General features: G+C 51.9%; 1 protein-coding gene across 1 annotated transcript in view; it reads left to right on the top strand.

Moving 5' to 3' along the window:
- The window catches only part of IGSF21 (immunoglobin superfamily member 21), a 36,509-nt gene that overhangs the window by 2,557 nt on the left and 11,131 nt on the right, over positions 1 to 22,821 (top strand). The window contains exon 2 of the mRNA XM_041463393.1: positions 18,307 to 18,419. Coding sequence (XP_041319327.1) covers positions 18,307 to 18,419 — 113 coding nt within the window. The remainder of the gene's footprint in view (positions 1 to 18,306; positions 18,420 to 22,821) is intronic.

Here is a 22,821-nt window from a genome sequence, read left to right on the forward strand (position 1 = left end):
GGGGGGCAGAGCGTTGTTCCCGAATTTGGGGGGGCAGAGCGCTCGCCATTCCCGAATTTCCGAGGGCAGATGGCTTTTTCCTGGCTGACGGCATCCTTGGCTGGAGCCGCCGCCGTGCCCTCCCCTCCCCTCCGTGCCCTCCTCATCCCGGCTGGAGAGCAATCCAAGGGATCCAGACCCCGGGAAGATCCAGGTGGGCACGGCCCCACTCCCCGCTGTTCGTCCCTACATCTGCCGTGTGTCCCCAAAACCATTTTTTGGGGGAATTTTCCCTGCTTTTATTGTCCCCTCATCCACCTCCTCATCCGCATCCCGGAGGATCCCCCAGGAATCCGCTGGAATCACTTCCCACCCCACAAATCATCCGTGGGAAGGTTTTTGGGGGGGCTTCCAGCCCTGCTCTGCATCCTTCACCCGCTCAGGAAAAGCCCTTTTGTGACCCCGAGCGCAACCGGGATCATTCCCGAGGTGTTTTCCAGCCCTCCGGGGGCATCACCCCTGCTATTCCTGCTTTTTTCCCCCCTTTGTCTCCGGCTCAACCTCTTCCTTTTGCCAAAAAAAAACCGCCGTGGCCGGGGCTAAGTGGGTTAAGGAGCCGTCAGGAGGGAAAAATGAGGCCACGCGGAGGAGGCAGCGCTGGACCATGGAAAAGGAGAGGAGCGCCTGGAAAAGGGACTGGAAAAGCTGGAAAAGCCCCCTTTTCCTCTGCTCCCTGGCTTCTGGGATCAGGGCTGGCTCGTTAAACACCCGCCTGAAATGCGACCCCATAAGGGGCTCGTCGGGGGCTGTTTTAGCGCCCTGGGAGGGATGAAAGTGTCGAGTTCCTGGAGATTTCCAGCGGCTTTATCCCGGTGGGATTTGCTTCGGCTTCTGCTTTCCAACCCCAACCAGGGAAAATAAAAAAAAAAGGGAAAATTCAAGTGTTTGAAGCTCCTGGGCTTTGCAGGGAGCTGTCCTTGGGGATATTCCTGAAAAACCCAGCTTGGGAAAAGCCCTTTGCAGCTGGGGTTTTACCTGGAATTCTCTCCCCTCTGCATTCCCCCCGGAGGTTTTTCTGGCAGGGGTTTTCCCAGCTGACAGGGAGCCCCCCGGGTGGAGCCTTCTCCAGCCTGGAAAATGCAATTTTCCCTCCTTTTTGGAGGGAAAACCCAGCGTGGAGCTTTCCCCAGGGTGGTGAAAGTCACTTGCTCATGTTTTTTTTTAATTTGGTGGGAATTGTGTCCTGGAGAATGAGGGAAAAGGAGGAGCAGGGGTGAAATCCTGCTTTAATTCACCTGCAGTTGCCAAAAATCCACCCCACATTCCCAATGTCCTTTCCTGTTCACACTTTTCCCATCAAATCCTGGGTTCAGCTCTTTTCTGGAAGTTTTCCCTCCCATTTCCACGAATCCCACATTCCCACGGAGCCTCTCCAGGTAAATCCAGGCCGCGCAGCCCCTTCAGAAAATCCCCCTCACTGTGCTAATTGCCCTTTCCCAATTAGCCCAATTTCCCTCCTCCCACCAGCTGCGTTTTGGAGCCGCCACTTCCAATCCAGAGCTCAGGAGAAAGCCGCGGCTCCGGCAAGGATCTTCCCTCTCCTTGTGCCTTTCCAGGATAACCGGGATAATCTTCGGGAAGGGGAGATATTCCCAGCTTTATTTCTCCCTGGAAAAGCTCCTGTGGCTGCTCCCAGAGCGTTTCCAAAGTCTCCCAAGCCCAAATTCCCTTGGGATTATTGGCATCCCCCAAAACCTAATCCTGGGAATGTTGTAGGGTTTGGCTTGGGAATGTCGGTGCCCTTTGGCCTGGGATGAGGAATTCTGATCCAGATGCTGGGAGCCTGGAGCTGAGCAGCCCCTGCCCTGTGCAGGCTGTCAGATATTCCCAGCTCCATCCATGGGCTCCTTGCAATCCCAGGATGCTTTGGGTGGGAATTCCATGGCCAGGGACAGATCCCACTGTCCCAGGTGGCTCCAAGTCCTCTCCAGCCTGGCCTTGGACATTCCCAGGAATCCAGGGACAGACACAGCTCTCTGGGAAAGCTGTGCCAGGGCCTTAGCTTCCCCACAGCCTGGAATTCCTTCCCAATAACTCATTTCAGTTTCCCCTCTGGAATTGTGGAGCCATTCCCTGTGTTCTGTCACTTCTGAAGAGACCTTTTCCATCTTTTCTGTCAGCTCCTTCAGGTCCTGGAAGGCCAAAACTGGGTCAACCCAAAGCTTCTCCTCTCCCGGCTGAACATTCCCAACTCTCCCAGCCTTTTCTCGGATCATCCTGGAGCCTCCTCTGGACTTGCTCCAGAGGACAGAATTCCCCATTTTCCTGCTCTGGGATCAGCCCTAGACTTTGGAGGTTTCCATGCCCTGCTGCAGGTCCTTCTCTCAGGGCTGCTCCATGTGCTCATCCCAGCCTGGATTCATCCTGGGATTGTCCTGCTCCTGTTCTTGTTAAACTTCAGGAGATTCTCATGGGCCACACCAGGACTTTTCCAGGTCTGGAAGCCTGGAGGCTCCTCCAAACACTTCCAGGCCTTGCCTGGACCTTGCATCCCAAATCCATGGGTGGTCCTGGAGCATCCAGATGATCCCACCAGCCGCCCCTTCCTATGGAGATGTTTCCTGTGGTGGTTTTTTTCCCCCAAAAATGCTCTTTCCTGCCAGGAATTCCTTGGCTTTGGAGTGCTTGACCAGCTCTCACCTTGTGCTCTGGGATCTGCTGAGGAAAAGCTCTCAGGATGAGTGGGGTTTTAGTGGGAATCCAGCTGAGCAGACCCCAGGATCTTCCCGAGGCTCCGGCAGCGCTTGCCGAGAGAAAAGCTCTGCAGGGAGCTGGGAATGGAGCTGGGAGCTCGCCCTGGATGGCTGGGAATGGGCACAAATTCCTACTGGAACAGGTGTGGGGGGGATGAAGCAGCATCACCCTCTTGCAACTCCCAGTGATGGGATTTTTTGGGATTTTCCCCAATTTTCCAAGACAAATCCTTGACTTCAGCCACACCACGTCCAGCTCTGTGCTCAGACCCCACAGAGAGGCAAAACGAGGGAAGGACCCCCCAGATCCTTAATTTTGGGAGGCAGCTCCAGCCAAGCGAATTCCCGGCTGGCGAATCCCGGCGGGAGGGATGCAGCTGACGGCTGGGGCTGGAATCCTTCCCGATCCAGCTGCTCTCTGTGCCCTTTTGTTTGCTTGCGCGGCGCTGCCGGGCTCGTTCCGAGCTCGTGGCTGGCGCTCCCATTCCATTCTCTGCTTCCCACTTTTCCCCTCTTTTTTTCCCAAAATAACCCGTCAATCACGGGCTTGTTTTCAGCGCGCTGGGGCCCGGATCCGACGGGAACGCCAAGGGCGGGCGGATTCCAAAGGCAGGGATAACAACCTGCGGCTGTTGTTCCCTCTTTGGAATTGTTGGTTTTATCAAATTAGGGGCTGGGGGCTCTCCAAAGCCTTCGGATCAGGGAAGGTGCTTCATTCCCACTCCCAGCTGGGATTCAACTCCAAAGAGGTTGGGGGAACGCCAGGAAACCCCACAATTCCCGGTGGAGAGAATGGAGGTGGGAATGTGGCTCCACCGGGCCCTTCCCAGCCTCCAGGCCACACATTTTGGCTCCTCTGGTGCTGGGAGCGCTTCCTCACCTGGAAGATCCCGCCTGGAGCAGAGGAGGCAGGGATTTTGTTTGCCTCCTGCCCAAAACTCTGGAATAATTTCCCATTCCTATAATTCCTTGGTCAATATTCTTTGGACAGAGGGGATTAAAAGCCCTTCTCCATCTCCTTGTGCTCGGGGATAAATCCTGAAGCTGCTTCTGATCCAGCCAGGACAGGGAAAGTGGGAGCTGGGAATCTTCCTTTGGGATGCACCTCCTGCTTCTCCACCTCTTCCTTCCCTTTCCAAGGATCTGCAGCTCCAGGGAAGGGCTGGATCCAGGGAGAGGCTTCATGAGGGGAGTTTGGGATCAGAGGGATGGGTGGGAGGAAGGGTGAGGAGGGATCTGCTTCCTCGTGGTCTCCTGTCCATGGAAATGCTTTTTTCTTGGGATGAATTCCATGGATAAGCCTGGATTTATGGGTAGAACATCGCTTTGGAGGCTGCTCGTGCCAGGCTGGTCCCAGGGTGGGAATTGCTCCTGGAGCTGGGACCTGGAAAGGAGGCAAGTGACGGAAGGGACATTTTTGGGCAGTGATTGTCACCATGGGATGTCCTGGCATGGGTTTGGGAATCTCTGGCTCTTCCTGGCGGGGCTGGGACAGCAGGAGAGGGGCACAGAGAATCCAGCTCAGCAAATTCCAGCAAAATCCTTGGGATTGGCCTGATTTTGGGATAAGGGGGATGCGGATGGGCTCCCTGTGAGCCTCTTGTGGAGACGTTCCCCTTCCTCATCCTGAGTTCTCCATGGCTGCGTCTTTCCTTTGGAAAAAACCCATGGACTGGGTAGGAATTGCCTGGGAAGGGGTTTTGATGGGATGGAAATTCCCAGCCCAGCTTTGCCTCTCTGGAGAGAGCATTCCAAAACTCCATCTCCAAGGCTTCGGAAGATTCCAAGCCTGGATTCCTGGACCAGGATTTGGGATTCTCCTGCTGCTCCATGGAGAATCTTCCTCCTTTTTTTAGGCCCAGCCACCCCCGTTCCCTGCGGATGGAGCGGCTCAAAGTGTGGGAACACAGGATCCACATGGGAACACGGGATCCACGTGGGAGCACGGGATCCACGTGGGAGCATGGGCTCTGCCATTCCACCCTCTGCAGCTCCGGGAGCATCCTGAGAACCGGGGGTGGAATTTGGCTCCTTTCCTGGCCTTCCTCCTAAAAATAAAGCAGGGAATGCTGGATTGCGGGAGGACCCCATGACTTGGAGAGGGGTGGGAGGGTTTGGGGGGCTGGGAAAGGCCGATGAACCTGAAATATTCCCAGGAAACTGCTGGGGAGTGGGATTTTCCATGGGGGATGGATGGATGGATGGATTGATGGATGGATGGATGGATGGATAAAAATAGATCCGCTGTGTGGGATCTTCCATGCGGGATAACAGGCTAGATCCGTTGGGGAGTGGGATTTCCCATGGGGGATGGAAATGCTGGATCCACTGGGGAATGGGATTTTCCATGTGGGATATGAGGCTGGATCTGCTGCTGGAAAAGCACGGGCAGATCCCATTCCAGAAAAGATGCAAAGGATTCAATTCCCACCAGGAACAAGAGTCCCAGAGAGCCCATCCAGCATGGAAAAGCCTCCAGCACTCTGGCTCCACTCGGAGTCCTTCCCTTTGGAATTGGATAATGAGATGTTTTCCATGAACGCCAGCTCCTGGTGACCCTTTTGAAGTTCTGTTTGCGTCTCCCTGAGTTATTCCAGCTTTTTTTTCGTAGGGAAGCGCTTTGTGAGGAGTGGAGACTGTTTGGATTCCTCCCGAATTTCTGCCTTAATTAGTGTGGGGATTGGGAGGCGAGAGGAGCTCAGGGAAGTGCTTCCCAAATTAAACCTTCCCTTTCCTTGGAATTAGCGGGGTTGTTTTTATTTAGGGCAGGAAAATCTGAGAGATTCCATGGTGGGAGAGAGAGGGTTTGGGCAATGGGATGGTCAGGATGCTCCCTCCGCTCTTGGTTTGCATGGATCACTCTCCGGATCTGCTCCATGTTTCCCACCAGGAGAAAAAAAAAAGTGTGAAAAAAATCCTGGAGTTTTTAGGCTGAAAGGATTGGATTGGAATGATTTTATCTTGGGGGGAGGGAGGAAATGGGAATGGGAATGGGAGTGAGAATGGGAATGGGGAGCATTTCCAGCCTAGAAAATGAGTTGGGAATGGGAATGGAGAGTACTTCCAGCTTGGAAAAAGGGAATGGGAATGAGAAAGGAAAGCACTTCCAGCCTGGAGAATGGAAATGGGAATGGAAATGGAGAGCACTTCCGGCCTAGAGAATGGGAATGGGGAGCATTTCCAGCCTGGAGAGTGGGTTGGAAATGGGAATGGAGAGGTCTTTCATCTTGGAAAATGGGAATGGGATTGGGATTGGGAAGAGAGAGAACTTCCTGCCTGGAGAAAAGGAATGGAAGGCACTTCCAGCCTGGAAAATGGGAATGGGAATGGAGAGCTTTTCCAGCTGTTTAACATCCCAGGCACTCCTCTCCGCCCCGCTGAGCAGGAAAACCTCCCGCATTCCCAGCCTCTCTTCCCGCCCTCCCGGGAGCACTGAATTAAAGGAATATTGGATGATCCCACGCTTGGTTATGTTTTATTAATGTGGAGCCTCGGCCTCCCGGCACATCCAGAGGGTCTGAGGCTCTGCCGGGCGTTTGTCCCTCTTTTCCAAGGTCTGGCTGCCACTGTTGTTCCCAATCCCACTCCTTAGCTTGGCTGGTAGGCCAGGCTAGGGTCTTCAGGAAGAGGAGGGAAATTTGGGATGAAAAATGGGAATGTGTGGTTTGTCTGAGGATTCTCTGTGTCCTGGCAGGCTTTGGGATGGGAGTTTTGCAGCGGGAATAGGGATAGATGCGGGAATAGGGATGGATTTGGGAAAGCAGAGTCATGGACACCATGTGGAGCCATGGAAAAATCTCCTCCTGATTTTCCAGCTTTGCTCCATCTCAGGGGTGGGAGAACCCCCGGAAGATTAGATTTGAGGGAAAAGATCCCAAAAAAAAAGCCAAGATTCCATGAGCAGAGCTAAAGGAGGAATCAGGGCCGGGATTTTTTTCCATCAGCCTTTGGAATCAGCGGGAAAAGCCAAACATGGATAATGGGACAGCTCTGGAAGTGCTGGGAGAGGGAAAGGTGTAAATTAGCAGTGATTTCCCAGCGGAGCAGGGATGGATCGGGATTAAGGGAACAGCCCAAGGAGATGGATTGGGATTAAGGGAAGAGCCCCACACATCCTCTCCATGGAAGGAGGAAGTGTCGGGAATCAGCGCCTGGAATTGAGGCTGGAAGAGGGAGCTATCCGTTAATCCCATTAGGGATGCAGAATTACCGGGAGAGCAGAGGGATTATCAGTCATGGAGTGTGAATCCGGAGGAGAGGGAGCAGTGATCACAATCCTTCTTTGTCCAGGGAATGGGGCTGGAGAGAACAGGAAAGATGGAGCTGGATGAGGTTGGGCCAGGGAGATCCTGGGGCATGGGATCATGGTGTTCCCGAGGGATGGGATCATGGCTTTCCCAAGAGATGGGATCATGGCTGTCCTGAGGGATGGGATCACGGCTGTCCCAAAGAATGAGGGAGAGTTTGGGATGCAGCTGCCCCTTGTCCCTGTGTCTGGAAGAAGCATCTTCAGGCCAGGGACAAATTCCAGAGCTGGGAATCCTGGTGGGAATTGTGGCTGTTTCCATGGAGGGTCTGGAGGAGTCTGTCCCAAAAATCCAACTCCCCTTCCCCTCCCTAAAAACCTCCAGAACATTCCTTCAGGAATACCAACCATTTTCCAGCTGAGCTGGGACACTTTGGGGCTGATCCAGGTGCCCCAGGCACACCCCAGGTCATTTTTTTGGGAAAAAGCCGCGCATCACACCCAGAATTCCAAAAACAAAGTGGATTTTGGAGCTCCTGGGATTCCTGCATGGACTGGTTTTATTTTTGCTCTTCCTGTGCCTGAGGTTGTGCCTCCGGAGAAGGAGTCCAGGAGGAAAAATCCCAAAATATCAGTAACGATGATCCCTTCCCAGTTCCTCCGGGCAGGAATCGATGGAAGGAGCAGAGATCGCCCAGAGCCGACAGCTGGGAGGGAGGGGGGATCGATGGCTCCTCGTTTGTCACCAATCAAAAATCTGGGATAATTGGATTTCCTGCAAGTGGAGAAATAAATCAGGAAATTCATCATCCGGGTCAGGGTCACCCCTGCTCCAGGGCCACCGGGGCTCGGGAAAACCTTTTTGGAACTGGTGGGAAACCCAATGGGGGCTTCCAAACTGAAACCCGCTGACTTTCCTGAATGGAATTAATGATTTTCCGTTTTTCCCATCCCAAGCCTGTGGGTCTCCCGATAAAGCTGGAAAAAGAGGAGTTTTGGGGAGGATTGGGGAGTTTGTGGTGGGAAAATTCCTTCCTGGGGTTATTTTTGGGGGCAGGAGAACCTCTGATAACCCCCTGCTGTTTTTTCAAGATGGGATTTTTTGGGATCTCCAATTATTCGCTTGCTGTTATTCCAGGATTTTCTGGGATCTCCAATTATTCCCTTGCTGTTACTTTGGGATGGGATTTTCTGGGATCTCTAAAAACCCCTTATATCTGGAATAAAATATTCCAGAATTTTTTGGGGATCTCTAATAAACCCCTGCTGTTATTCCAGTATGGGATTTTTTGGGATCTCTGATAACACCTTGCAGTTACTACAGGATGGGATTTTCCTGGATCTCGAATGAAGTGGAAAGAACCTTCCTTTCCCCTTCCCAAGTGGAGAAACTGAGGCATGGAAAGACCTGGAACCCTGGAATGCTCTAGGTTGGGATGGACAGGGACATTTTCCATAGGTCGTTGTTCCAACCTGGACTTGAGCACTTCCAGGGACAGGGAGCAGTTCCTGGCTCCTTCCTGCTCCGTTGATTATTCCCACTGGGATTAACTCCAGCAGGGATTAACACCCTGAGCCGTGGCTTCCCAGAATTGGCTGCTGGTGCCATAATCCCCATCCCAACGGAGCTGGAACAGAGGGAAAATCCTCAGATGCTGTCAGCAAATCCCTCCCAAGCCACCAACTGAGCTCTGCCAGGGGTTTGGGATTTTTTCCCCAATTTTCCAATCCCTCAGCTCTGGTTTGAGGCTCTAAAAAGGAGCACTGAGTGCAGTAATTCTCGTTTTTTTACTCTGGAATTACATTCCTGGGATGGATTTTGTACAGCAACACCATCTGGGGATAAAATCCTTTATCTCAGGTGAGGTTTTCCATAATCCTGGTGCCCAGGGGTGGCATTCAGAGGGTGCAGCTTCCTGGGAAACTCCAGAAGTATCCAGCTGGCAGGAATCTCTTCCTTGTCGGGATGCAGAGCTGAGCCGCTGGAAAAGGAGGGCTGGGAATTTGTTGGTGTGGGGGAAAAATCCCATTTCCAATCTTTTTCAGTGCAGGATTAGGTATACGGCTTCTCCTTCTCCTGCCATACTTAATTCGGGATTAATTCCACATCTGCACACGGAGATCAGATCCTGCTGTGTTTTCTGTGGAGCTGCTTGATTAAAAAACAGGGAAAAGCAGAACAGGGGGAATTTTTAGCCCTGGGACACCTGGACATTCCAGCTTGGAGCATTAATCCAAGTTAATCCAGGTATTGAGGAGGCACCATTCTCTGCTGGAAGGATTTTAGGGAATGTTGAGCCATTCTGGAGGCATTCCATTGTATTTGGTGGTCGCTGGTTGCTCCCACTTGGCAAAATTTGGAATGTAGGAAAAATCCCTGTCTGGTGAGCTTGGGATTTGCTGGGGACAGACAAAAATCCATGGAAATGGATTGGAGAGTGATCCATGGGGCAGCTGGGGGAAGCTGGAAAAAAATGGGGGAAAATAAGGAAAAATTGGGATTTTTTTTAACAGTTCTCAGGTTTCATTTGGATCTGCTGGAAAAAACGAGGAAGGAACTCCCTCCTGGGATTTATCAGCAGGAGGGAATTCCTGCCCGGCAGCCCAGACTGGAGGTGGAAGCACTTCTGGGTGGAAAACTCTGAGGAAAATCCAGCTGATGTGGAGGAAGCCCACGGGCAAGCAGGAAATCCTGCAGGAACAGCGTTTGTTTATAGGGAAAAGGGAAAATTTGGGATGAGAGGCAGCATCTCCCACCTGCCAGGACTCATTTGCCCAAAATCCATTGGATTCACCCCATGGAATGGCAATAAAATTGGGGAGCTACCAATTGGGAGAATTCTGCTTTAGTTAATTTGGGGGGAGTTGATTGGCAGCCGGGAATCAGCCCTGATTTGCATACTTGCATATATGCAAATGAGGGCCATGATCTCCATTTATCAAACGAGGTGTCTCAGACCCAGCCTGGTCCTGTGGAATTTTTTGCTCTGTTATGGTTCCAGCAGCTGTTCCAACATCTGGGAAGAGGCCACGAGGTACCAGCGGAGCCATCGCTCCAAATTAGGGATGGTGCCAGGTTTTTGAGGGAATTTGGCTCTGCTGGATTCACCTTCCCACCTTTCCTGGGATGAGGCATTGTTTTGGATTCTGAAAGCACCCAAAATGATCCAAACAAAATGAAAAGTCTGGAAAAATCCTTAGATAATGAGGAAAAGGGGTTAATGGAACAGGAGAAATGACAGCGGAATGATGAGCGAAATGACAAACGTCTGGCTCTTCCCAAAATCCTGATCCAACAACCCAGGAGCTCTTCCCAAAATCCAAACCCATTGACCCATCACAGGCTCTTCCAAAAACCCCAACCCAATGACCCATCCCAAGCTTTTCCCAAAATCCCAACCCAACAACCCAGCCCGAGCTCTTCTTGAAATTCCAGCCCCCAACCTCTTCCAAGTTCTTCCTGAAATCCAAAGCCAATGACCCATCTCATGCTCTTCCCAAATTCCTAACGACCCATCCCAAACTGCCGCTTTAAGCAGCTGTGGGAGCTCCAGTGGGGTGTCCAGCATTTTATTTTATGGGAATATCAGTGGGATGAAGATGTGGAGATAAAATATTCCCCCCTCCAGCACCGCCAGGGGGCTGAGGGATTTTATGGAAATGTTGGAAGAGGAAAGGGGGGGAAAAGTTATAAATAAAACTTCCCAGCGCTCCGATAAATGCTCCTAAACATCCTTCCCATCCAGAGATAAATATTCCATGTGTGATTTACAGCTCTGCATTCCCAGGCTGTGTGGGCAGGGGGATAAAATCCCATAAATCACTGGGAATATCAATGCAGCCACCACATTCCCGCTGATAAGCAGCGTGGGCCGGGAAAATCCATCTTTTCTGTGCCAGCTGCGCCTTGACAGAGTTGATTTAGGGAGTTTTGGGATTGGGAGGGGCTTCCCAAGTCTTGGGAAGGTCTTGGATCCTTCTTTGTGTGTTTTCATGGAGACAGATTCTCTTCTGGGGGGTTCCATTTTGGAGGTGTTGGGATTTTGTCCCAAACAGAAAATAATTCCCATCCATCCCAGGGAAATACTTCCCAAATCTGACAGATCCTGACTTTCCAATGGACATTGCTTCCCTCCTGTTTTTCTTGTGTTCACCCCCAAATCCTCACTTTTCCAGCATCCCTGGTTTTGTTCCATCTATCCCAGGGACATACTTCCCAAATCAAACTGACCCTGATTTTCTGGTGGCTGTTGCTTCCCTCCAGCCCTGTTTTTCCTGCGTTCATCCTGAAATCCTCACTTTTCCAGCATCCCTGGTTTTGTAGCCACTGGATTTATTTCCTGGGATGGGAGGGATGCAGTCCTTAGATCCACCATGGAATTTAATCACTGAGCATCCAGAAAATCTCTGGATTTTTGGGATGAGGGATCCCCTTAAGAGCCCAATTATAATTCCAAAGCCGTTCCGGGGGTTTGTAGCAGGGCCTGGTCTCCCTCCAGCCAAAGCCGTCATGGTTTTCCCTCCAAACATCCATCTTTTTCCTGGAACGCCGCATTCCCTGTGGATTTGTGCCGGAGATGTCGAACAAGCACGAAATCGACGCCGCGAGCCAAAGCCAAGCCAGGAACGGGCTCCCTCATCCCGTGCTCCAATGAGCCGGAACAGCTCCGAGGAGCTTGGGAAAAGCCGGATGAAGACGTTCGAGGATTTATTCCAGCCCATGCCCAAGCCACAGAGCTGATTCTGACGGCTCAGTCCCACCCGGATTTGTTTGTCAGGAGGGGCACGGCAAAGGTGGAAAACGCTGGAGTTTTCCTGGGATTTACTGGGTGTGGAGAGAGCTGGACTTCAGTCGTTGTGGGAAGGAAACTGGACAGGGAAAAGTGGAAATGTGGGAAGGAGGAGATGGAAAGAGGATGGAGATTGGAATCAGAGAGATGGGGCATGGCACCTCCGGAAGGCTCCCAGATCCCAAATTTCCTGTGGCCTTTCCGCTCCCAAAGTGCCCAAAGTCTCCCTTTCCATCTGAAATCCTTTATTGTGCTGAGCTTGTGCTGATGGGGATGAAAATCCCACGGAGCTGGAATGTTCGGAATGCTTCTAGCCCAGCAGGATCTATTTGGATCTCATTCCTTATTTTTCTGCTGCCTCTGGAGCTGCTGGAATCTCGGAGCCAATCCCACACCTCCAGACATAAAAGTGGCTCCAGAGCTCATCATGAGAAGAAAACCAGCCCAAAAATGGATTTTTCCTGAAGATTCATCAGTATCAATCCTTGGGAAGCCCTCAGGTAGTATTGGAGATGCTTCTCAGGGACACAAGGACATTGGGAATCATGGCACAGAGCAAATTGGGAATTAATCCTTTTTCTTTGGACGGGGATATTTGGGGATATATTTTCTTTGGGATATTTTGCTTAGGATGAATCTGGGATTTAAGGAAAAAGGGAAAGTGGACAGTGGTTAAAAATTCCCTCTCAATGGGATTTAGGTGTTAAAATCCTTGGAAGCTGGATTTGGGGGTTGGTTTTATCCGTATTTTATAAAAATAGGGAATAATGGAATGGGTTGGATTGGAAGGATCTTAAATCCCATCCCAGTCCCTGCCATGGACAGGGACACCTTCCCCTATCCCAGGTTGCTCCAAGCCCAACCAGACCTTGGACACTTCCAGGGATGGAGCAGCCTCAGCTTGTCCCGGCTGAATTCATCCAGAAAATTCCATCCTTCCATAATTCCCACAAGGTTTGCCCATGGAATGTGACAGGAAACAGCCCCCGGGGCCTGGCTTGAAGTGGTTCCCTCACTTCATCTTCATTTGAAAGGGGCTGGGAGGCTGAAGGGGCCGCTTTCAATCCATGGATTGATCCAAAGGATTGATCCAAACCATTGATTCCCATCACAAAGAGGCTCGGGACACATCCATGGGATCCGGCAGGTTCTGCATCCCACTAATTGGAGAAAAATGCACCCAAAGCATGGGCTGGACGTCCCCCTGCTCATTCCATACATTTTCTCCTGATCCCTAAAAATTTAGGAGCGGGTTTGGTCCAGCAGCCCTGCCTAAGGAATAATTCCTGATCCAGCTGCGGAATCGTTCCCTCCCACTAATGGAAATGAGGGAGGGAAGCGGCGCCTAATGAGATGTTTGTGAGGGAAGAGGAATGTTAATTACTGGCTCTTAATTGTCTGCTCGGCCTGTTAATATCCCATTTTCCTGGGATTAATGCCATTCTCTCCCTGCCAGCCGGGCTCTTCCTCGCCCGGGGGTGATGCCAACTTTCCCGGGTTTATTTTGGGGAATATGCCCATTTTCCAAAAGCCAGGATGACTTTTGGGAAGGCAGTGGAGGGGTTGAGGATGTTTGACCCTGCTGGCTCTGAGCTGGTGGATTTTTGGGAAGCAAAGGTGAATATCCAAGGAAAACTCAGAACAAGGCTCCCCCAGTCCATTTTTCCCGCTTCTCAAAGGCCCATTTTCCTTGGAAGCACGACACCGACTCCGGCTGTCATGTCCCATTCCCTGGCTGGTGTTAAACCCGTGCCAGACACTTATTCCCGTTTAAATGAGAAATAAAATCCTGCCACAGCTTTCCAGGAGGAAAAGCTCCAGATTCAGCAAAATTCCACCTCTCCGGATGGGGTCAGCTGGGAATTCTTTGCCCTTGGAGTCCTCCCGGGTTAACAGTGAGAGGCATCATCATATTCCGACTGTAAATTGTCCTGGAAAGTCATAAATAAGGCATGGCCAGAGCCGGGAAGGGAGCGGGAAGGAATTTGCTGCGTTCCCAGGAACAACTGGAGCTGCTGAATTTTTCATGGACAAGATGTTGCAAAGTGCTGCCAGTCGGGGCACATTTGGTTCTTGCGGATCCGGGGGTTCCATCCCCAGATCTGCCATGGCTGCGGACATTCCAGGAGTGGGCATTTTTGGGAGCACTCCCAGCTTTTTCCAGGGGAGTTTGCACCCCTTTGTATCCCACCTAAAGGGGCGAAATGTCTCCTGCTCTCCTTAAATCCTGGGAATTGTGGGATATCGGCCAGTTAAGGGAGTGCTGGGGTCTGTTTTTCTGTTCACTCCTGGTTTTCCCATCCCAGCCCTTGGAAAAGGGAGGTGGAGGAATGGGAGGGAATTATGGCTAAGCCCCGTTAATCACTGGCTAATTAAAATGATGAAGTGTTCATGTTGTCACCGGCTCCTGGAGGATGCTGGGGACATTCCAGAGGGGGATGGAGCCGCTGGATCTGAAGAATCCTCTCCTCTGGCTCCATCCTGAGCTCCCGCTCCGCTCAGATCTGCTGCTGCTTCCAAGGACACTTCCTAAAAGGATGGGGACGGGTTGGACTTTGGGGACATGGAAATGGGGAAAATCCATCCTCAGCTGGGGCTGTCCCATCCCATGATTTGTCCAAACCTGGACGGGGCTTGGAGCAACCTGGGATAGTGGCAGGAGTCCCTTCCCATGGAACAAGATGAGCTTTAAGGTCCCTTCCAATCCAGTTCCAGAATTCCATTGGTTTGAGGTTTTTGGGAAGCACTGGGAGATGAGAAATCTGGGAGTGGGAGCACTGGGCCATCTCCATAAATAAATCTTGGATTTCCATGTGGGATGGAAGGAACCAGGTGCCTGGGGAAGACATGGAAGGGGCTCCCTGTGGTGCTGGGATTCCTTGGAAGGCTCCATTACTCCAAGGCCTTTCCTTGGGACATTCCCACCCCATCCCATCCCCTCCCTTCCCTCTTCCCCAGGAACCTCAGAGAAATTCCAGCCACTTGTGCTTCACCCCTGGCCATTCCCATGGAGTGTCCGGCTGCACTTGTGGGCAGAAATCCCCATGGAATGCTGGAATGGGCTGGAAATGGGGTTTTCATCCAGCATCCCACACTTCCAGGGCTGGAGCAATTCCTGCCTCATCCCTGGGAGCTCTTTTGTAATTGGAAGCACCGAGCTTGTTCCAATGCTCTCCTTTATGAACGCGTCACTCCCGATTTCAAAGGACATTTCCTTTATCCCTCCCTTCCCCCCTCCTCCCCCTCCTTCCCTTTTCCCTTTTTTTAAATCCCCCTTAAACTGGACTGTGCCAGAATTCCCAGCGATTGCCAGCAAAAATATCCTCTCCTCCCCAGGGCTGCCATCTAATCAGAGGGATGAATTTCCAGAGGGCTGAATCCGATCTGGGGGAGGTCCGGCCTGGCATTCTCTGGAAAATCTCGGATTGAAAAGAGCAAAGGGGAAGTGGAGCGAGGCTGAGAAGAGGATGCAGATAAAGGGATGCTGATAACGCGAGGGATGACAGAAATTTGGGATGGGCTCTTCCTTTTGGAAGAGTTCTTCCCACCCAGCCGTCCCCGTCACAGCCGCTTTGTTCTCCTCAGTAAATCCCAAAAAAAAGGGAGCCGAGGGAGGCTTCGGAGCAGCGCTGGCACCTGGCAGTTGTTCCCTGTCGGGAGGCGAAGGGAAGGGGAGGATGAGGGATGGGATTCGCACGTCAGCCACAGCCAAGCAGCGGGGTCTGGACGGCTCCATCTGGATTCCTGCTTTATTTTCCTTTGTTTTCCCGCTTTTCCCCCTCCCCTCCACGCATCCTTGGCTGGCTCCTGTGGGGACACGGCATCTGTTTCCCTCTCCCTCTTCTCTCCTTCTTTTCCACAACTTCTGAACTGGTTTTGCTCTGGATTTGAGCAGTGATGCTCTTGAAGCATTTGAATTTTCCCCCTTCCTGCCTTTTCCAGGCCCGGTCAGGGCTCTGGAATCAGCTCTGCATGGGATCCTGATCCCACAGCACGGGAGCAATAAATCCTGGAGCTCCAGAGCTTCCATGCAGGAGAAGCTCGGGTGCATCCAGTGGTTCCACCCTGGTGTTTTTAGGGATGAAATATCTGGATTTAAGGCCCAGCCAAGCCAGAATTCCCAGGAATATGGGTAGAGGCTGCTCCCAATGCCAGCTCTGAGTGGTTTTCCAGCACATGGAGGAAGCAGAGAGGGGAAAAATTCCAATTTTGTGGGATTTTTTTGGCCATCCAGAAGATGCAGGTCAGGGGTGGGTTTGGAGGGGGATTTCCTTGGGAAAAGGCTTGGATGGCTGGATTTGCTGCATGGGAGTGGCTGAGGCCATCCCAAACTTTGTTCTTTTTGACTTTAAAAATCCACCAAAAATCAGGGTTTGGTCCAAACACCACCAAAGTCTTGGCTGAACTCCTGTGGGGATGCATCCCTTTCCCATGGAAGTGCATGGGTCTGGAAGGGAATAGCTTGGGAAGAGGGATGGAAAACATCTGAAAATGCTGAGCTGGGAATTCCTGGATCCCATGGACCAGAGGAAAAATCCAATTCCCACTGCAGTTGGGCTGGGATGGGGATGGATCCATTTCCCATGGAAGTGCACAGGTCTGGAAGGGAATAATGTGGGAAGAGGGATGGAAAACGTCCAGAAATGCTGAGCTGGGAACTCCTGGATCCCATGGATAGGGGGAAAATCCAGTCTCTGCTCTGGACTGCAATGGGGATGGTTTTGTATGGAAGTGCACAGTTCTGGAAGGGAATAATGTCAGAAGAGGGATGGAAACCATCCAGAAATGCCGCTCTGGGAACTCCTGGATCTCCACATCCCACGGACAGGAGGGAAAATCCAATCTTTGCTCCAGCTTTGCCAGCTCCTCCCCGGCTCCCTTTAATCTCCGGTTGATCCGGGGGCAGGCAGGAGCTGCGATCCCACCCGGGGGCTCCATGGAAAGGCAGAGCTCTTGCGCACGCACGGAGGCTCCATCCCGAATTCCTTGGGGCGGATCCTGCCGCGCTGCCAAGGGTTTGCTCATCCCCCACCCTCCCCGCCGCTTTTCCGTGCCTGTTGCTCGTCCCGGCGTTCGGAAATGTCAAAAGCCGAGCGAGGGGAGTCGGGGCAGCCGGAGAGACCTCGGCTGCCCTTCCTCCTCCTCTTCCTCCTCCTCCTCCTCCCGTTCCTGCCTTTTCCATCCGCACAGCCCCGAATCCAAGGGGCCCTCGTGCAGCCTTGGCAATCGCAGGGATTTAATCCCTGCTTTAGGAACAAAAATAAACCCTGGACAGGCAGGGAGAGACTGGAAAGGCACCGGCCCCGGGTGGACAGGGAATGTTGGCCAGGATTTGGGTCACTCTCAGCCAGGAAAACGAGGATTCCAGGATACAACATCAAAATTCCCTCATTCCAAGCATCATTTGGGGCTGAAAAGAGATTTAACCCTCAGCCCTACCCCCAAACAGTCCCAAAAATCCACTTTTTCCCCTGGTGTTTCCTTGTGCAGAGCTGTTCCCGCAGCCCCCCAAAAGCAGCACAAAACGGGATTTTCCGGCTTTTTCCCGGTGTTCAATATTCCAGGCCACGCTGCCCTGCTGCCGCAGCCGGCACGTGTTCCCGGAGCGTGTTCTCCCGCAGGTCGTGCCTGGGATTTATGGCACAAACACCTCTAAGTTGTTTTACAAGGAATGCTGAGCCTCAGGATCACCGCCTGGGAGGCACAAAAAATCCCAGGAATTCACCTTCTGCCCTTGCAGGGCATCTTCCACAAAGGAATCTCCGGTTTCTAGCCCCATTTCCAAACCTGCTCCTGTTTCCCAGACTTTTTCGGCTCTTTTCCCACCTGGTGTGAGGAGAGATTTAAAAAAAGAGAATTTTGAGTGGGTGGGTTTTGGGTTTTTTTTGATATCCCGGTGTCAAACAGGGAAGGATGCCTGGGATTTGCCAGGCTGTCAATCCATCAATTCCCAACAGCCGCAGGAAAGGCAGGAAAATAAAGCAGGAATGCAATTCCTGTCCCTGCTGCCCCCCTGGCTGCTTCCCTCTCCCGATTTCCCAACAAATCGAGGGGAAACAGGGAGAAAAGGGACGGATGGAGCTGCTCAGACTCCAATTTTCCTCTGGAACGAGGTTGGATCCGGAATCCGGCTGTGGGGAGATGGGGAAGGAGCTGGAAAACTCTCGGGTGGGGGTTGCACATCCTCTGGGGAAGTTGTTGGAGAATTCCCATTGGGAATGAGGAATTTGGAAAGTTTTGTGCAAGCACAGGGCAGGGAGTGGGGAGAGATGATGGAGCCCAAAGCAAAGCTGTAGGAAGGACAGGAATTTGCAGTGGGAATGGTGGCCGCTGGGATTTTCTGAAATTCAGGGAGGATTTCCTTCAATTTTGGCTTTTTTGGGATTCTTGGGGATGGCCCAAACCCAGCCCTGTGAGGGGTCAGGGCTTTCACTGGGAACTAACAGTGCCATTAATCCATAAAATTCCTGGAAACCAGCAATTCCAGATGTCCCTGGATCTCAGCTCTCTTTCCCTGCCTTTTTCCCCACTTTTCCAGGATATCTGACCGTCAGCATCGAGCCCCTGCCCCCGGTGGTGGTGGGAGACGCCGTGACCCTGAAATGCAACTTCAAAACCGACGGGAAAATGCGGGAGATCGTCTGGTACCGGGTGAGCTCCGATGCCTCGGGAATGGGAATGCGGAGCTGGCCCGGCCGCTCCGCGCCTCGGGAACAGAAGGTCAGGGCTGGATGAGGCGGGAAAAGCAGACGGAACTCGGGCTGATGGGAATACCAATTCCAGGCAGGAGGAGGGAGGCAGCTGGGCTGGCCTGGGAAATGTGACTGGGAGGGATGCGGGATGGATTTGGTACCATCGGGATTTGGGATCATCGGGATTTGGGATCATCATTGGATTTGGGATCATCATTGGATTTGGGATGGAGCCCTCCTCTTTTTTTGGAGTGGCTGCCAGCTGGGTTTAGGGATGGCTCGGGACTGGGTTGGGATTTGGAGTCAGAGCTGAGGTTGGCACTGCTCTGCCAAGAGCTTGGTGGGTGGAAAATTATGGGGAAAAAGGAGGAATGTGGAAAATTTGGGATATCCGGGGTTTGGGGAGAAGTTTGGGGTTCTTCACGTAGAGCTTTTAGAAAAAAAACCTTCCCTGTTCCCAACACCTTTGGGAATTTGGGATGTTGAGCAGGAGGGAAGTTCCTGGTTTTATTGGGAAAGGGGGGAATTTGGAACCTGGCTTTATTTGGGAATGGGGGAAATTTGGGGGCCAGTTTTATTTGGGAAAGGAAGGATTTGGATGTTGATTTTATTTTGGAAAGATGAATTTGGGAACCAGTTTTATTTGGGAAAGGTGCATTTGGATGTTGTTTTTCTTTAGGAACGGGGGAATTTGGAGCCTGATTTTGTTTGGGAAAGGAAGGATTTGGATATTGGTTTTATTTGGTAAAGGAAGGACTTGGAGGCCAATTTTCTTTGGAAAAGGAGGGATTTGGAGCCTGATTTTATTTGGCAAAGGGGAACTTGGAGCCTGGTTTTATTTGGGAAAGGAAGGATTTGGAGACTGGAGCTGCCCCTGGATCATCATTCCCAAGCCTTGATCCAGCCTCAGGTTCACCAATCCTGAGCTTTCTCCAGGGAAATTTGGGATAAGCTGCCAACCACAAATGGTTTTATCCAAGAAAACCTGAGGTTTTCCAGGGAAAATTCCTGCAGGAGGCAAAGAGAGGGCAAGGAGTATCAGTGGCATCAGATGGAGCAGCTGGGAATATTTTTCCTTGGATTTCCCATCCTGTTCCCACTCCCTGAACAAGGAGCTGCTCTTGCCTAATGCTCTCCTCCATTCCCAGGTTTATAAACAGGGAAAGGACGGGTGCAAATCCGGCTGTTGGAATGTGGTATGTGCACAGGAACATCTCCATGGAATCCAAGATGGATTTTCCTGTAATTATTTATGGATGGACCCCTAAACGCTGGACAGACAGGGAATAGAACCCCAAACCTGCCCCTAATCCAAAATTCCAGCTTGGAATTGGCTCCACCTCCCCTCTTTTTCAGGGAGAAATTTTTTTTCTGCTAGCTCTGCCATCTCCACCAGGTTTTTCCTTCCCTTTTCCACTCGGTAATATTGGATTAACCCACTTTCCTGGGAGCTGGATTTGCATAATCCCCCCTGCGACGAGGGATGAGGGAGCGGCTGCTGCTCCGGAGCAAACGATGCTCCGAGAAACCTCAGAGGGAAAGGGAAGGGCAGAAATATCCCAGCTTTGATTTTTATCCCCACAAATCCCCCCTTTCTTCCACGGGTTTTTACCTCTCCTTCCCTCTTGCTCCTTTCCCAAGGAGCTTCACAGGTTTGGGAAGTTGGGTTTTTCATGGAGCATCTCAGGATTTGCCCAATTCCTTCCTGATTTTAAGGGGTTTTTTTCCCATTTTTCTCCCTGCCTTGCCTCACTCCTGGACTTTTGCAGCTTCCCAAAGCTCCTGTGGCAGCTCCAGGATGTTGGAGGTGATGGATGGATCCAGGAGAGCTGGGGTGGAGCCTCCGGAGCTGTGGGATTCTGTTTATTCTGCCTGTAAATCATGGGAATGTGGCTCTGGAGCGCTGGATTGGGGTCACGCCCAGCTCCTTGTTCCCGGGATTTATTGGACAGGAGCAGAAGGAGCTCCTGGAGTCTGAGGGATCTGAGCTGCTCCAGGGGCGGGAAGGGGCAGGGAAAAGGAAGAGAGAGAAGGAAAAGTCAATGGCAGCGCTTTGGTGGGGAGTGGAGTGAGGAATAACCCCTGGATCCATAACCTGTGGGACGGATCCATACCCCTGGAATGGATCCATACCCCTGGAATGGATCCGTAACCCGAGGTGGATCCGTAACCCCTGGGGTGGATCCATAATCCATGGGATGGATCCATAACCCCTGGAATGGATCCGTAACCCTGGGGTGGATCCATAACTCCTGGGATGGATCCATAACCTGTGGCATGCATAACCCATGGAATATATCTGTAACTCCTGGGATGGATCCATAACCTGTGGGATAGATCCATAACCCACAGGGTACATCCATAACCCATGGAATGCATCCATAACCCCTGGGATGGATCCATAACCCCTGGGATGGGTCCATAACTCCCGGGTGGGTGATCCCATTGGGATCTGTGCACTCCAAGGCTGAGGAGCCTCATCCCATGGGTGAAACCCCACGGAGAAACCCCACACTGCAACCAGCACCTGCAATTCCAGCAATTCCCCTGGCATCCCCAGGGATGAGGGACAGCAGGGACAACCCTTTCCTCCCGCTGGGAAACCCCTCAGCTGCTGGAACGCCGCTGATTTCAGCATTCCTGGGATGAGCAAAGGGAATTTTTCTGAGAATAAACAGGAACACATCCCGCAGGCGGAGGCGTTAATTAACATCCAACAATTCCAACACCTCCGCAAGGTGTGATGTTCCCGGGAACAGGTGTGAACACGGATCTGCACCTGGAGAGCTCCTGAAAAAGCCTTGGCAGGAGATGGGGGTGGCAGAATCCGCTCGGAATGAGGCTTCCGGCATCTCCAGGGTTGCGCCAGATCCCATGTTGGTGTGGTTGGTGCCTGGATGGGAACTGGGAAAATGACTTCTTTTCCCAGTGGAGCTCAGGAAAGCAGGAGAGGGAGGGAAAATCCTTGGAGGCCCCAGTCAAGCTCTGTGCAGCAGGAAGGGAGGCGGAGCTGAGTTGGGCTGGGCTCAGAGCATGGGAATTTGGGAATTGCAAATGGGGTTTGGTGGATCTGAGGTGTCAGACCAGGGCCAGGCACCATTCCCTGGTGCTGAGTGGGATTCCTGGGATGTCCGGGAATGAAGGACAGGAACGGAGGGGAGCCCACGGAGCTCTGCCTCCATTAATTAGAGTTTGGTGCTCAGGGTAATCAGCAGGAAGGGAATGAACTGGAGCTGGGATTGCTGGGAGCAGGGCCCTGGCATTGCTCCTGGTGGTGTCCCTGGAGTATGGGAATTGCTCCGTGTAGTATCCCTGGAGTATGGGAAAAACCTTAATCCAGAGTTTTCCAGATAACCAGTTATTCCCATTGTTGTGATTCTCCAGGGAATGGACAGGAAAAAAACCCCTAAATTCAGAGTTTTCCAAGACAACAAGTTTTTCCCAGTTGATTCTCCAGGGAATGGGCAGGAAAATCCTAAACCAGGAGTATTTCAGGATAAAGAGTTTTCCCGGTTGATTCTCCAGGGAATGGCCTGGAAAAAACCCTAAACTGGGGTTTTCCAGGATAATAAGTTTTTCCCAGTTGATTCTCCAGGGAATGGGCAGGAAAATCCTAAGTCCAGACTTTTCCAGGATAATGAGTTCTTCCTGGGGCTCTGGCGTGGACCCTGCACCCCTCCCTCCTCCCTCCCCCAAACACTGGGAGTGCTGCAGCCGCTCCAGGGAATTTTCCCTCTTTCCAGAGCCATTTCCATTTGCTTGGAGGAAGGGAATCCATCAATCCGTGCTCGGGACACGGAGCCTGGATCAGATCCCAATTCCGACCCTTTCCAACCGCTCCCTTCATCCCACATCCATCACTTCCCGATGATTTTGGGTCCTTTGGGCATCGTGACGGGAGGCTCCAGAGATTTTAATGGATTTTGGGAACAGCAAATACTCGTTTTAATGGATTTTGGGATTTGTTCGGGTCACTGTGGAGGGGAGGGCAGCAGGCAGGAGCTGCCTTGGGAACAGCTGAGTTTTGTCGGGAATGGGATTTCTTCTGGGATTTATGAATAATGCAGGAAGCAGTGCCCATAATGTGTTCCTGTGCCCCTTTTCCCAAAATTCCTGGATGTGGAGACATCCACTGGGACAGGAACCATGGGATGCTGCCCGATTATCCTCCTTTTTTGACTGCAGTTGGGCTGCAAATTCCCATGGAGCTTCTCCCCTGGGCCTGGATAAAAGGCTGGAATTAGGGCTGATCCCTGGAAAGAGAGAATTCATGATGAGCCTTTTTCTGGAATTCCCTGGAATTCCCTCAGGATTGGAAGTGGCTCTCCCAATCCTCAGGGAATGTGAGGATTCCTGGAGGG

This window comes from Pyrgilauda ruficollis, unplaced genomic scaffold, assembly GCF_017590135.1.
Source record: "Pyrgilauda ruficollis isolate IOZ18807 unplaced genomic scaffold, ASM1759013v1 scaffold165, whole genome shotgun sequence".
In the NCBI taxonomy this organism is placed as follows: Eukaryota; Metazoa; Chordata; class Aves; order Passeriformes; family Passeridae; genus Pyrgilauda; species Pyrgilauda ruficollis.